The following is a 17,157-nucleotide window of genomic DNA, read 5'->3' as shown; positions in this document are numbered from 1 at the left end:
TGAATGATCCAGAAACCTGCTGCATACTCTATGAAGCCAACAGGTGGTCATGCAATCTGCTCTGCTCATTATCTCATACAGGGTGTTCATATCATCTATAAATAGCTATGGTAACTCTTACTACTATTATGCTTAATGATAGTTGTGGTTGTACCGCTCACAAAAAGTGACCCAGATAAAGTAACCCTTGCAGAGTGTCAGATTGTGCAGTTAAAAAACCTGCTGCACTTATGATTGTTATTTGGAATATGCAGGGGATGAATTAAGCATCACGAACACCTAACAATATTTCAGTCAGCCAACTCACGTGGATTTGATTATAGTGTGAACATAGACTTGGAGCTAAAGCACTCATGGCTTAAGTATGCCATCATAATGAAAAGCATGTTTCAGATATGTTGCAGTGAGAGGAGTATGTCGTCTGAGTAGAAGTGGACTCAGGTTGACTGCATGAACTAGCTTCCCTTTATTAATGTTAAAAATCTAGTATCTACAGGAAGTAGCGAATACCAATGAGAAACTTGTCTAATGTCAGAAAATCGTTAAAAATGCTTATCACAATTTCCTAGAGCCCATGTTGACATATTTAAACTTCTTATTTGGTCCAATCAACAGTGCAAAACCCAAAGATATTTATTTTACTCTTATATAAGACAACCAAGAGTAGCAAATGCTCACATTTGAGAAACTGGAACCAATGAGTGATTGGGATTTTAGCTTGGAAAATCACTCAAACAATTATCAAAATAGCGGCTGATTAATTTTCTGTCAATCCACTAATCCTTTTAGCTCTAAACTGAACTATAATTAGCAGAACACTGGACTACTCCACAACAGTGAAATCCTCCAATTATGTAAATATTGATTTGATTAAACACAGATTTCCATCACACCTCACTGGACAGAGATGTGATTCTATAACTTCCCATAAAGGTTCAAAGGTGTTTATATGTGGCTCATTGTCTGTGTACAGTAGTTCCTTTGAAATTGTAAGTTAATGACATGTCTAGAGCTGCAACAATTTGCAGATTAATCAATTAGTTGATCGACAAAAATGAATCGCCAACTCTTATGACCAATAATCATTTTTAAAGAAAAAATACTAAAATGTGCATATTTTCTGGTTTCTTCTGTGATAGAAAACTGAATATCTTTGTGTTGTGGACTGTTGGTTGGGACAAAAGAGAACATTTGAGGATGTCACTTTGGGCTTTCGGAGACAAAATGACATTTCTTTCCATTTTCTGGCATTTTGTAAACCAAATGAATAATTGATTAATTGAGAAAATAATCAACAGATTAATTGACAATGAAAACAATCGTTAGTTGCAGCCCTACACCTGTCCACCTGCTGTAGGTCTTGGCCACTTCTGCCCGTGGGATTGCAAAAACAGAAAGTAATGTTTTAGGATAACACTACTGACCCGCTTACTGTAGCTTACCTGCCTGCAGGAAGTTGTAACATGACAGCTGGACTCAATATTGTCTCTCTCTCTCTCTCTCCCTCTCCCTCTCACTCCTACAAGCTCATCTCCTCTTCCTCTTCCACTGCACACTTCCTTTCTGTGCTAACAGAGCATTAAGTTGTGGTTGCAGCGTTCTCATACTGCACAGACACGGCTTTGTGGACCCATGCATGACTAAACCCAAATTTATGGTCGCAGCTCCTGACTCCTACCTTGAAGCTGCTTAGCAAAGCAGTAGACATCAAACAGCTCATCAGGTAACCTCTTGCCGTAGTTACGGACTCCAGGTGAGTCCTCGCGATCACCATAGCAACCGGGCCTGGGTGACTGAATGGGATACCTGTGGAGAAAACCAAGAGACAGGAACAGAGAAAGAGAGAGAGAGAGAGATAGATTAATATGGCTTGGCCATGAAAAAGGCAGTCACATATAAACTCGGCTCCTTGGAGATGAGTCTATGTTCACACGCATATAAAATAAGATGAAAACTATACTTTCATCATCTCCTACCCTGAATACAACTAATTTAAGCATATCTTCTTCCCAGAGATTACCCAAATATATTTCCCAAAGAAAAATAAACAGATAAATATCACCCCTGAAACTGGCTGAAATGTCATAGTGAGTACCAGTAGTAACATTCAACGTGTCACAACAACCTCAGGACAATTAGAAAGCAGTTCAAGTAAATACAATATCTTGTTTTTCTTAATTATTCTACCCTCGGTGTGAGTTTCACAGAATAATTAGCCAGACATTTCACTTGAAATTGTTTCTAAAAGTGTTTAATGCTCTGGCAATATAAGAATGCCAGTAACACTAAAGCTTGAGAGAGAGAAAGAGAAAGAGAGGGAAGGCAGAGACACGAAGTCAAGGAGAGGTTAAAAGAATCAGGAATTCCTTCAGTGGCTTGGCATGCCTGTGGGGCTGAGAAAACAGCGATCTATATTCAGGCTCCAACTGAGCAATTATTCCACAAGAACATTGATTCCAGCAGCACTAGGGCACAGGCAAAGAGGCTGATTAAAAGATTACGCTGGGCATACAGGGACTTATGAAGTACAAGGAAAAGACACACACACAAATGCACAAACACATACAATCAAACATACATGTAGAGGACACACATGCACACACAATCGTTAACCTGGCGTGATTTTCTTATATAGAAACTAAGTCTCATAGTGTCTCTGGCCCTTTTCTCTCTCTCAGCCTTCTTCTTTCTGCTTGGTGGCTGATGAAGCAATGGCTGATGTCTGTACTTTTTTTTTCCTGCAGTATTAATTGGACACTTTCCTCCTGGCTGATGTGCAGTCAGAGCCTCATGGATCTGGACCAATTAGATAGCTCCCACGTGGAAACAACAGGAGCGCAGGATGGAAGGAGAGAAAAGAAATAGGGAAGGAAGTCGCGCTGCAGGAAGGTTGTGAAAAGCTGTCAGGAAGACAACAGTCAATCTGCTGGGCTACTGGAGCAACAGCGATTTGAAATTAAAATGTAGATATGGAGAACACTGTTGAGAGACGAGCTCTGACTGGTAATGTTAAGAGGGACTTAATGGAAGGTGGCAAGCTGAAGCGCACGCAGCAGCCTGACAGACAGCTTGGAGGGAGCAGATGTAGTTAACTGCCTTTCCAGTGTGCAAACAAGCAATTAGGTCCAATTATGTTGTACAGTTTTATGTTCATAAAAACTCCAAAAAGATCAAAATGACTTTCACGCTGCCATACTTCATACTACTACATCGTTCATCAAGTTTGCTGTTTTTAGACATATTTTTAGTAGCAGAGTGCAGAGTCCTGCACCGGGTTGGGTACCCAACGGGTAACCTGCAAAAAAGTTATGCAACAGGTAAAAAATGTAATTGTATAAAATCACAGGTATGGTCATGGGTAAAAATGAACTGAATGTGTGCAGGTAGTGGGTGAGAACAAAAAAAAAGAGGTCAGAAATGAAAATTATTTGCAATATTTTTAACATCTAAGTCAGCCAGCTTTTTTTTTATTGTGAAGTGAAGTGGAGCCTGTTAGTGGATTACCATGAAACTTCAGAGTATGTTGCACACTGTTATAAGGCATACAAGTGAGCAGTCATTATAACAGTATGCAATCATTGTTAAGTATGTGTGTGTGTGTGTGAGAGAGAGAAAGCGCTGCGGTATCTGTGACTGCATATCTGTGTGTGCGCACAGGCATGTGTGAATGTCAATGAATGTACAGTACTGCCTTTCTTGCAGAGACACAGATTATGACTGCGCAACAAGTAAAAATAAAGCACTTTAAAGTGAGTGACTGTGTAGTATATGTGTTTAATCATTGGTTGGGTCAAGGGTCTTATATTCACGGGTCCGGGCAGGTCTGGATTTGACATGGAGATAATTGTGGGTAACAAGTTGGTTTCAGTACTGAGCTTCATGGTTGCGGGTTTGCAAAATTGGACCAGTGCAGGACTCTGGCAGACTGCATTTCTTTTTTTGTTACAACATTTGATCGTGTGACAAATTATCAAAAATATTAGGCTGAAACAACTGTCTGATAGTGATTTCAAAATATCAACCTGGTCCAACAAACATACAGTAAGCTATCGGCACACCTTGCTACTTTTCAGCCCAAGACAGCTAATGCACATGCAGCTGCAGTATACAGTATGTGACAATAAGGGTCTATAGATTAAGTTGTGGATTACAGATTTTCCAGAAATCTTTAAATAATAGGAATAATATCACAGCATTTTACAACGCAAAGTCTGAAAATTTCCACTCAAATACCAGAGGATGGATGCAGGACAGACTCCTGACTGAGACATTCTCCAATGACAACGTCCTGCACATATTACAGGAAGTACTTTCATTATTCAGGTGCTCCTAACTGTGTTCATAACTCCCATAACTCATGATTAGTTGTGCTTTATTTGTTGCCATGCCAATTCTAACCAGCGGCATAATAAATAAACTTCACTGTTTGTTATGTATTTCTTTTCTTCTGCATACTGTATCTAGATTTCTGGAGCACACTGGATCTGGATTTCTTTTCTTCTGCATACTGGATCACTGCTAAACAACAATAACGTCAGCTTACCATACTTTCCCGAGAGCCCTGCTGGGAACTTCTGACCACACAATGCTGCTCCTCGTCCCGGTGTATAAACAAAAACTCAGAACTGTTAAACAAAAGTCCAACACCGTAAAAACTATAGTCCACAGATGCCATTGAAACTCTGAAAGGTTGCTTGCTGTTCTGTTTGGGACATCTTCAGAGACACGAGTAGCAGCCTTGGCGAGTACACAAACACAGTGACATCATAAATCCCGACCAAAACCTTGAAGTTGTACAGTAATAGCAAACTCTGGTTCTCAAAAGAACTAGCTGTACGACGGAAAAAAAGTCTGGAAAAGCCTGAAGGAGATAAAGTGGCCCGCTTCACCACCAGACGAGGACGCTAGTCTCCCTGACAGGCTCAATAATTTTTATGCATGGTTTGAAGATGTACACAGTCCAGCACTCCTCCCCCCTCTCCCTCCTTCCCTCACCCTTCCCTTTTCCATCTAGGAGGCTGAGGTGAGGAGGCTTTTCAAAAAACAAAATAGAAGGAAAGCAGCGGGGCCGGATCAGCTCTCTGCTGCTGTGCTTAGCCACTGTGCGGATCAACTGGCTCTAGTATTCACTGACATTTTCAACACCACCTTACGACAGTGTGCAGTCCTACAGTGTTTTAAAAAATCTTCCATCATCCCGATCCCTAAGTCAGCCAAAACAACCCCACTGATGGACCCATATCAGTTTGCTTATTGGACTAATAGATCTGTTGCAGATGCTATAAACCTGGCTCTTCCTTAGGCAATGCCTGGAATCAACCAACATGAATGCACACATCCTGTTCATAGATTTTAGCTCAGCTTTCAACACATTAATCCTTTCACACACAAGGCTTCAAGACATCAACACAGGTCTGTGTTACTGGATACTGGACTTTCTTAGAAACAATTCAATCTGTCAAGGTTAACAACACCACATCACACCCTCTGACCCTCGGCACTGGTGCACAACAAGGCTGTGTGTCATCTCCTTTGCTCTTCTCCATCTACACTAACGAGTTTACATCTCCATAAACCATACATTTCCTAGCATAGCTCAGTCAAAATATTCAAGTACACGGACAACACCACTATAACGGACTTATCAATAACAATGACGAGACTCTATACCAACAAGAGGTGAATTGAGCTGTATATCGGTGCAGGAACAACAACGTCTTACTCAATACCTCAAAAACTGTAGACTTCAGGAGGAGGACAAACATCAAAGCCCTGGTTCATATCTCTGACCAACCCATGACCCTGACAGACATAAGTAACAACCTCAAATGGATCATCAATACAACCACATCATTAAAAACCCCTCCCACCTAGCCCACCACCTTTTCAAGCTTCTCCCTTCTTGAAGGTGCTACAGGTCCATAATAACTAATACCACTCAATTCAAAAACAGCCTCTTTCCTACAGCAGTCAGAGCTCTCAGCCCTTGCCAGCCCCCCTTGCCATAAGATCCCTTATATTGAATTGAACTCAGACTGGACTGAACTGTATATATCATACATAATTTACTGTATATACATAATTCACTCTCACATCCATGTGTTTCCTTTTTTTATGTGTTATTGTCATGGTTCATGGTGCCTGTTTGCTTGTTTTGTCTCTTTTTTTCTTTTGCACTGGAACTGAGTTACCATTATGTAACAAACAATTACCATCGACACTGTTGCATGGCATAATAAAGTATCTATCTATATATAGACTACTTTGTTGATCACCCCTGATGATGCCTTTCACTACAATCACGAGGACTGTAGTAATGCAGATGGTATCAAAGCCACTGTGTTATATCACATATTATAGTAACCATAGTAATAGTAAAGATTTTCCCCTTATTCCTTCAGCAAAAAACCTAAACTTTGGCTTTCAAACCACTGAATGTGTACTTAAAGTTGAAAGCCTCACCTTACGGTCTGGTCTGACAGCCATCCAGCATCACAGTTGTCATAGCCATCAGCAAAGGTGGCCTGCAGCTGACCCGGTGTTGCGATGACTGCTGAGTTCTCCAAGCACACCCTCTTTGCGTCACTGAAGGACAGGGCGTAGCGGTCGTGAGGGGCTCGGTAGTGAAATACCACACCTGCAGCAAAGAGATGGAGAATGTGATAACATGAAGGGAGTGCGTTCCAGATAGTGATTGCATGATTTTATGGCTTGCAACCTTTGGGTTGCTGAAATATTTATGAACTGCAACCTTAAACTGTTAAAACATGAGCATGTACATGCTCACAGACACAGAAACATAAAGCCCTCTAGACATCATCATCATGTAGTGACATTGTTCCATCTGTGCAGGAGGAAACAGCAGCATTCAGGTTTATCCACCTGCGTATGTGAGTCTCATTTACATCAGACAGTTGGTTGGCTTGTCATTAGAGAAAAGAGATGTTGCCCTTGGATACAGTGTATGACAAACAGTGGTGATGTTTATTTTACTGCTTTAAAACACACACAAACACACACACACACACACACACACACGTCACCCTGCCTCACTCCGCCTGCCTCTGCTCATGATAGAAAGACAAAGAAAGCAGACATAGAAACAGAGAGAGATACACTGAATTCAAAGAACCACAGAGACAAATGAGAGGTGGAGAGGAGGATAGGAATACAAAAAGTGTGTCTTAACAGAGAGGTTAAAAAAACTGAAACTAGGAACAGAATGGGGGCACAATTCCCTGTGCTGTGAAAGGAGCATATATTCCACTTTAATGGGAAAGAGATAGCTTTAGAAGTGTCCATCTAACGTTCCCTCACCTCACCATCACTGCCTGCCATTCATGCAGTGCTGCTCCCCTGAGGAACATCCAGCTACATGGAAGCCAGTGGCTACTAACGCGGCTCCTTTATCTTCACTGGCTTTGTCTGGGAGAGTGACAGAGATTCCTGAGAGATGGAGAGCTGCGTGGCAATTTGAACATTAGCACTCCAGGCCATGGCACAGAAAGCGAGGAGGACTATGTGTGTTTGTGTGTGTGATACACGTCCCTAAATCCCAGCTGTCCATCCAGCTATTCTGTCATTTTGGTGTTATTCAACTCCTCATAGATATATAGAGCAGGAATCCTCCCCCTTTTTTTCTGTTTTCTTCTCTCTTCTCCTAATTTCTCAGTTTCCATCCTTACTCCTTTGAGGCTGTGGGATCTAGTCCAAACAGATGTGCTAGCTCACCGGCTAATATGTACACAAGAGAGACAAATGGGTTTCCTCTTTGTGTGGGGAACCCAGTCCATTCCACAGGAGGGTTGAATGCCCAGTACCTCTTCCTTCTATTTTTACACTCTGCATCTCCACACATCCCCACAGTCTCCAGGGAGAGCAACAGGAAGGCCCTATCTGTGGGCAGACTCAGTGCTTTATGGCTGTATGATGCCCTCATTGTAGCACTGTTGAGCAGTTGGTGTCCCTTGGCAGTACTGCTTAGTATACTACACTGCACTATAAAGTAGACAACACAATCACATTTACTGAGTAAGTCAAAGTGATTGCTGAATTCTCCTAAAGTTTTGTGAACAGGGGTATATAAACTATTATGATACTATACTGCAGCTATTGTGCGAACTTCTCAGTTTTTCAAAAGAAGATAAAACCACCGACATTGACTGTGGAAACCACTGACTTCAAGCCTCTGGTGGGGCTTTTTCTATTAAGAGCCGACATTACCAGGAGATGTGCTGCCCACTTCTGCAGTGCTGTTCTGACTGGAACACCTCATAGCCCTGCACATCCCACAAACACTGAAATAAGATTCCCCCCCCCTTTTTTTCAACGAGCCCACATAGCGTTGGTTACCAAGATGAAGTCACTAAGTTGTCTGTCCCTTTACAAGATTCAACATTTGTTGGAAGTACCCATCATGCTGTTAAGTTTGCAGTCCAGTTCAAAAGTGTAAGCTAGAAAACTAGGCTAACTGGCTTTTACTCGTAAAGTGGAAGCTATTAAAAGAGGGGTTTAGAAATATGTCTGCAAACTATACACTGTTTAATCAGTAAAAGCCCCCTTAGACAATTTGTGATATCGGGCTACACAAATAAAATTGACTTAACTTGACTTAAACTGCCTTCATTACTTGAATATACAGTATTTGAAGTGGTTTAAATTTGTAACTATGAATAACCTTGCTAAAACTATATTGTTCAGAGGTTGTAGAAACAACTACAATACTCTTTTCACCATGCTGATATACTACCCTTACCAGTTAATGATAGGCAGCCATAGCTCACCACAGACAACAGCTGACACACGCAATCAATGGCACCACGTTCTAATTGGCAAGACATAGCCAATTGACCAATCGATATGTGCCAAGAGAAAGAACGAAGGAAACAAAGCAGAGAGTGAGTAAGATGGAGGCAGTGGAGGAAAAATTAACAAAGAGGTGGCAAGAGAGGAAGGACATCTCATCAGAGGCTTGGACACACACAAATTAAGTCTATGAGGAGAGCAGTGTGGATTAATATGATATTGATATAGCTGAGCAGTATCAATATCTGCTAATTAATACGTTAAGCACTCAGTAGAATTAGTGTGAGGACGGCTGTGGTCTGCCATGTAGCGTGACTGCCAATTAAGACTAAGCCCTGGAGATGGCTACTCCTCGCCGGCTACGTAATTGGTTTCTCTCTGAAGGAGTGGTTTCATTGCGTGTTAATCGATTGGCCAGGAGAGGAAGGAAGCAGGGTCTCCCAAGCATAGTGGCGGGGGGCTCGCTTACTAAATGTAAAGGGCTCTTATGGAGAAAGACATTATAAAGACATAGTGTCCTGCACTAACATGCATATACAATACCAGTCAAAAGTTTGGACACACTTTGTCATTCAAGGGAATGGGAAGGTGTGTCTAAACTTTTGACTGGAACGGCACATACCTTCAAACACACATACACATGCTTGTACACATTCATATATGAGCTACATACAGGCTATGGAGTGGAGGCTGTCTGTGTTGTGCTGTGGCTGGGTAAAAGAAAAAGGCTACTGGCCTTGTAGAGTTCAGTGCAGCTGATGTTAGCAACACTAGCATGGATTTGTGGCAAGTGGCGGCATAGTGTACAGCGTCTAATGCATTGTGTGATTCCCTGTAGTCATTATGATAATAGCTTATTATTAAAAATAGTGAGTGACCTGGAAAGAATCTGATGATAGCTCTGCAGCTAAAATACTCTGACACAGTAATTATGGCTATACTACAGTGAGCTACCTCCAGGTAGTCTGGTAATTTAACTAGTATGGGTGTCCTGGATACAGATAATGCAGTAAATGCTTTGTCCATTTAGTAAAGCCACTGAGAGCCATGCAAAGCTTTCGAAGGAAACACTATTTGACACTAGCGTATGCTGCTGGGTTTCTACCTTATAGGTTTCATTAGGATTTCAGTGCATGAACAGCACCTGAGTGGCCCAGGTCAATGATGTTTAATGTGTTCTAGTTCCCTTACTTTTTCCCCATCATCATACATTTTGCACGGACAGTAAACAACCTTGGGTGTAATGGCTATATTAACTTGACATGGAAAACAGGGTCATTATTATTCATAGTGGCAGACCTTGAGTGCAGTGGGGGAGCTGTACATAACCAAAGAGTGGAGTGTTGATTTGTTCAGAGAACAATTTGGCGTAGGTGAAAAGATGCGAACTTAAACAGTTAAATGATGTTAATTACTTTGTGTATCACAACTCATCAGAAGATGGTAACATGAAAAGTGCTAGGAGATGATACTGAATCACAGAAATAATCAGGTTTATGAAGATACTTGCTCTCTCTTTCTTTCTATACCAATAATGCTTTATAGGTGTGACTGTCCAGATTTAATTGCACTACAGTATATCAGACTAATGAAACACAGCAATGTCAAGGTGCTAATTTTAGTATCCTTAAAAATGAATGAAAGAAACTCGATTAAACTTTAATTAACTCAGAACCTCTCTTGGTCATTGTTACTGTCATTGTCCCTCAGCTCACACACTGAAAGGCCTGGCTAATGATAGTTTTCTTCCCAAGGAATATTTAAATTTCCCCTATCTGGATTAACAGTGTTTTTTGTTTAAACCTCATAAATAATGCTGAAATTTTTTAGTTTGGTTTAAATTTTAAAGTTATCTTTTAAGATAACTAGTCACTGCTGTGGTGGTTTATTTGCAATACACAGTTTCAGCTTCTGCTGCAGCTATTTAGATCTGCCATGCTAATTGCTGCTCCTGAGATGTGAAATGGGATGTACGTAGATGGCACTATTTAGCACTGCAAATCTAAATACTATAATGACCTGGATATAGAAGTAATTGTTGTTGGGTTCTCTCAATCAATTACTGAGACATTAGATTAATTAATTACTTCATAATTCTAGAGACAACTCCTGTGAAGTTAGCAAGTATATTAGTTTGTAGTAGCTAGCTACCTGGCTGCTGATAGCAGCATGTTTAGTAACATTTTCCAGTCCCTCCAGTACTTCGCCGTTTTTTTTGTGATTATCCAAAAAAGCTTGATTTTGCAGCGACTTTTCTCAAAAAAAGGGGAAAATAATAATAATGTGATTTTAAAAGAAACTACTACCAATGAAGAGTCATATGTAATCACTTCCTTCGATAAAAAGCATACTACATATCACAGAAACAACTATATTAGTGCTAATTTTTAAATTTCTTTTCTGAACATGAAAAGCATGGGCTCAAAGTTACATAAAAAAGAAAATACTGTACTTGAGTTCCATTTTTAAACCTTTATTAAATAAACTTTCACCTCAACATTAGCATCAAATAATATCAGTCAATAATGCCATTAAAATAAAACCATTAACATAAAAATATAGTTTAATTTCCACAGTGCCCATTCTTATGTTTGAGGTAGATTATGTCAATCTTTGCTGCCTGAAAACTCATCAACTTTTATTCTGACTAACTGAATGCAAACCTCATTTGAGAACATTTGGGAATTGTTTTGTATGGTTTATGGCTGTAATTTTTGTTGACAGGTGAGATTTAATCTTCCACCTGAATGCATTCCTGCATTCTTGCTGAATGCACACTGCAAGCTGCGATGACATAAATTACCACGACACGAAATGACAATTGGTTCAAATCACAAGTGGTCTGTTGATTTGGCCATTTCATGCGGAAAAGTTGCTGTAATTTTTGCAAAATTGCAAGCTCTTGCAAATATTGTGGAGATTTCTTGAATAATTATTGCGATCGCAAAACCACAACATCCTGGAGGGACTAAAATTTTTCAGTATATTATGTGAAATATTAAATATTTGTCCAGTAGACAAATAGCATAGTACAAATTGTGGTTGGGTTCTCTAAATCAATCATTGAGATCTAACAATTATCAAATTACTGCATAATCCCAAAGAAATCCTGGGAAGTTAGCAAGTTTATTAGCTTGTAGTAGCTAGCTACCTAGCTAGTAGCATGTTTAGTTAAAATGTGAACCAGCAGTTTATACCTCTAGCTCTAATATTTTGACTTAATATTTTTTAATTACATTAGGTGAAATATTAAATATTTCATTTATTTCATTATAATGATAAAACAAGGCTAGCAAACAGCTTGGTATGCTCTAGCATGAATGTGACTTGATTTGAAATGACTGCCTTGGGAGTGAAAACCATGTTGTATTCACCTGTGACCTCCAGGGGAACTGTGTCCTGCTCGTCATTGATGCCAACCACGACCTCACAGCGGTACAGACCGGAGTCGCTGGAGCGTAGCCCAGTCAGAGCAAGGCTGGCGTTGTAGCGGTTCTCATTGTAACCAGGCAGCGTTACACGACCCTGAAAGGCCTTCTTCACCTGGGGGAGAACGGGAGGGAAGGGAGAAAACATGAATGATGATATGGATGTAAGGAAGGATGATGAGTTAAGAGGGAAGGGTAAGGAGGGGAAAGGAAAGGATGGAAGTATTAAGCGGAAGAAGGAAAGAAATAAGGAAGGGGATGGGAGAGGGAGGAGAGACCACTGAGTGATACCATTAAAAAACAAAAAACAACTGTACCTTGACCACATTGTCTTTGGCCACCAGGACCGACTGTTCCTTCTGCAGGCCATCTGAGCCTCTCTGGCCCCAAACCTTGGTCCACTTGATCCTGGGGGGCTCATGGGATGAACCAGCACCAGGGCGGAGAGTGAAGAGGCAGGGGAGGAGAACGGTTTTGGACAGCTCCTCGCTAATGGTCTGATGGGTCACCTTCCGCATATTCACCACCATGTCGGCATTGGTTATGCCTGAGGAGAGGAGAGGAGAGGAGAATCGATGCCGTCATTTAAATGAAGCTACATCACGTTATTTCTCATTACTTTGAAAAGCCGTTAGTTAATTGCTTCTTGGAGAAGAAAACATGCTTTCCTTCCAGGGTCTCTTTGTTCCATCAGGTCCACCTGGTTGTGGAGTAAAAGGGAAAGAACAGAGGCTCATTGTGCTGCTCTGATTATTGATCATTGATCCAGCAGACAATTATTGTGCTACCTGAACAGTGGGAGGCAGGGCTAAACTGCGGAGGGGGAGATATCAAAAGTCCTTTCATAAGCCATACATCAAACCTGGATATGCATTATCAGATCAATATCACTACCTCTTTGCAGCTTAAAGCACCACTGCAACCACAGAGATAGAAATATTACTTTCATCAAAACTGATGAAAGAGAGAAAGGGTATCTTTAGAGATATTCACAGTGTGGTGCATTCAGAAGAGCTCTGGTATCAGACATTTTGTTCAGCAAAAATCTGTAGTGTTCCACTACATTTTTCATTTCTCCCAGTGTAAAACTCATTTCACATTGGTGCAAACACAGGTAGAGACATATCATACAGTATTATTATACCCTAATCCTGTGTCACCTTGCCTGAAAAGACAGAGGTTGCTCATTTACATTGCAGAGGAAAAATGTGAATTCCATCTTCACAAAACAGTAATACAGGTTATCATCTCTGTGCTATATCTGCTTTTGTTTATCCAGTGTGCACAGGGTGAGAATGAGGTTTACCTGTAAAGCCTTGCCCCTCATCTGACTCTTTTCTAGCTCCCTTATCAGTCTCCCTGTCCTATCTTCTCTCTATAAAACAATGGCAAACACAATTCACTATGTCTAATCTAATTTGCTTCAAAGCCCAGCATCATTGCATACTTTTTCAATCAACTAGCCACTTTTTTATAGTGGTAGCACAGTGGCTCTAGGGGTGGCAATGCCCCAAGACAAACTTCAGTTCACCACTTCGGTCCAGAATGAAATACCTTTACAACTAATGGATGGATTGCCATGAAACTTGGTTCACACATTCATGTTCTTTCCAGAATTAATTGTAATAACTTTGGAGGTCCCCTGACTTTTCATATTGTGCCATCATTGGATCAAATTGTTAATTTATCCAAAATAAAAGAAAAAGATAAAACAAAATCAAATTTCATTTTTGACCAAATACCCACATCAGCCTCAGCTGAAAGTGTTTAGTGCTTAAACACTTTCAGCAGGTTAAACTAACTGCATGTTAGCATGCTGCCATCATTATTTTGTTCAAAGCACCGCTGTGCAGCCTCACAGAGTTGCTAGCAAGACTAGCAATCCCTTTGTCAGTTTCTGAGATGTCCTTTGTCTGAAAGTACATTTATTAAAAAAAACAACAAAAAAAACAACAACCATAATTTGCAAAGCTCTCCTACAGTGTCTATCAGAAAATATTTCTGGCAGTGCCAGAGGGTGAAAAAATATATTTGAGTTTATCAGGAGGAGGAAATCTAATGTCAACCTATAAAGAAAAGAGTGAGGCAAGAGAAGAGAGGGAGTAAAACATAAAAGCATGAAAGAACAGAAAAAAGGACCGCCTAGGTGGGTGGAACAGACGGTGTGGTTGAACAGCAGCGAAAATGAGCCTATTGATTTCTGTTCATTAGTGTCAGTTTCCACTGCACACTTTCTGTGTGTCCTGCTCTATTTCTGTTTGATTGGATGCATGTTAAAGTGCTACACGCTGCAGGAACAGCCCCTCCTGTCAGTAATTAAATGGCAGATTGGTGGAACAATGTTTTTCCAGAGGTCACAGGCACACCACTGCGTGAGTCGCTCAACCTCTTCGTCCTTCTCTTTGCTCTGTCATTTTTCTCCTCATCTCCTGCCATTCTCTTTTCCCTCCTCCTCCCCTGCAGCAGGACAACCAGTCAGCTTTCAGGTGAGCATTTCAGTTGTGTTCTTCTTATTTTTCATCTGAAAATCGTATATTTTTCTTTCATCTTCAGTCTATATGTACAATATATAGGACGTATATGATACAGAGTTCTTGTTTTATTTTCAGAATTAGATTTTTGTGTTAGTCCTGCAGATAAAATTCACATCAGTTTTCACATCATTCATGACTAAGACTCAACTTTACCTCATCTTTGATTGCCATTGACTTTGCATGGGGTATATGTGTGTGTGCACAAGCATGCCCTGCTATGCATCCACAAGTGAAAACGTCTCATCTCTCATTTGCTATTCATGGAACACTGAATGCAAGCTCTCCACACACACATAAACACACACCTACACACACACACAGCTTTGAAGCCACCATTTTTCATTCCTTGCTGGATGGCTAATGTGCCTTTGAGCACACACAAATAGCAGACGTGTGAATAGCTGTCATTGCTCATTCCTGCAGCCGTTATGCTGTTGCAGTTGCTCAAACTAAGAGGCTGAGTGCCTCTTCCCTGATAGCTTAACATCAGCCCTCCCATCACATTTTCCCCTCCCCACAGACGCATAAACACACATAAATACCCACTTCTCCGCTTCTCCCAGTGACATCGTCTTAGACAAGCGCTACTTGTCTAACTCCCTCACCACCTGATCTATGTTGCTCTGCACGGCAGCATCAAATGGGATTTATGCTCAGAAATGGCCTCTCATTTCGCACTCGAGAGGAGTTCAGCCCGTTGAGTGAGGTGACATGTGAAACACAATGCATGGGGCTTTCAAAGGAAGCGCGGGGTAAGAGGAGAAAAGAGGAGAGGTGAGGAATAAATAAGCAAAGCATTGTGGGTTGCTAATAATGGGTCGGACGGTCAGTTGATCCAATACTTTGGCCCAAAATGAAATATCTCAGCAACGATTGGTTGGATTGCCATGAAATCTTGGACAGACATTTATGGTTCCCAGAGGATCAACCTTACAGACTCTGGGGACTCTCTGACTTTCCTCGAGCGCAACGATGACATTGACATTTGTGGTTTCAAGTGAAACGTTTCAAAACTATTAAATGGATTATCATGAAATTTGGCAAACATTCATGTTCCCCTCAGCTGTACTTTGTGTCCTGTGCTTTTTGTGCTAATCAGCAAATGTTAGCATGCTAACACACTAAACTAAGATCGAGAACACGCAAAAAATGATACCTGCTTAAACACACCAGCATGTTAGCCTTTTTCACTGTGTCAATGTTATTATGCTGAAATGAGTGATTAGCTTAAAGCGTGGCTGTCCCTAAGTACAGCCTCACAGACTCTAACTCTCAGTGTCAACAGCAAACGGCTGCATCACATTCCAGCTCTGTCGCGGCTGCTGGGGACGACGTGCTTCTAGTTCTTTTCTAGTGGACACTGAAACAGCGAAGAGCCGCAACATGCTGGAAGGCAGCTATATTGATATCTGTACTGTGAGATGAGTGTCGTGTATAGACAAGCCTTAAGTCTTGTTTTCTTGTGAAGAAGAAAAAAAAAATCTATGTTCATCATAGCGTATCTGTTAACTGCTCAAAGTATCTACTATCCTTTGCAAAAATCATTATTTGTTGCGATTTTTTTTTTTTTTTAATTTTGAAATTTTGTCAAAGTCAATGCAATTTTTCCAATATCTCACTGGATTTGAATAATTCAATTTATTAACAAAGGAACTCCAATTACTTTAGTGATAATAGGTTAAAATGACATTTTCTTTGAGTTACATAACATTGCCACAAACTGGCACTATGAATACAGTTTGTGGTCCACATGGCCAACACAGTAATGTGCTCTATGATGGGAGTAGCTGTAGAGGAAAATTGATGCACTTTTAAATTTGTTTTACCTGATCACAGCAGCAGTGTACTTTTCTCTCTCACACTGACAGAGGGAAAACAGATGCAACGGAAAAGATGAACAGACATAATCGACTCTAGCAACACACATTGAACAAAAACTGGAAGTGGAAAAAGCTGGAGGTGTGAGTTAATGGGGAAATTGGAGTAATGTGACTGACATAGTGACACATTCACACACACGCGCGCACGCACACACTCAAAGAACACGAATCTTTGACAAGAGGTTATCAGATTCAACTCCCTGCTGTCACTCTCTTTGCTTTATCCCCCAAGTATGTGACACTCATCTTTGTTTACCACACACTCACACGTGTGCCCCTCCCCTTCAAACACACACACACACACACACACACACACACACACACACACACACACACACACACACACACACACACACACACACAGAGTAAAGTATAGTCCCAGAAGACAATCGAACTGCAATTTCTGAACCACCTTGCAGAGTGCTTGCTAGAAATGAAAACAGGCAAATTTATTCTTCGGCTAAAAGGCATCAATTATGTTTAATCTGCTTGCCAGTTTTTTTGCCAGGT

The 17,157-nt window shown here is 40.8% G+C and overlaps 1 protein-coding gene across 8 annotated transcripts in view; it reads right to left on the bottom strand.

Annotated features, from left to right (window-relative positions):
• ncanb (neurocan b) overlaps positions 1-17,157 on the bottom strand; it is a 182,137-nt gene that overhangs the window by 94,072 nt on the left and 70,908 nt on the right. For 7 of the 8 annotated variants that reach the window (XM_044362515.1, XM_044362520.1, XM_044362521.1 and 4 more), the window contains 4 exons: positions 12,551-12,780; positions 12,180-12,348; positions 6,463-6,637; positions 1,679-1,806 (listed from right to left, as the gene is read on the bottom strand). In XM_044362515.1, the coding sequence (XP_044218450.1) occupies positions 1,679-1,806; positions 6,463-6,637; positions 12,180-12,348; positions 12,551-12,780 (702 nt within the window). Of the gene's footprint in view, positions 1-1,678; positions 1,807-6,462; positions 6,638-12,179; positions 12,349-12,550; positions 12,781-13,539; positions 13,610-17,157 lie in introns of those variants that run through there. The other variant, XM_044362519.1, reaches the window with a different exon arrangement.

This window comes from Thunnus albacares, chromosome 9, assembly GCF_914725855.1.
Source record: "Thunnus albacares chromosome 9, fThuAlb1.1, whole genome shotgun sequence".
Taxonomy (NCBI): Eukaryota; Metazoa; Chordata; class Actinopteri; order Scombriformes; family Scombridae; genus Thunnus; species Thunnus albacares.
Note: the sequence above shows the minus strand (reverse complement) of the source record. Positions and strands in the feature narration are given on the sequence as shown.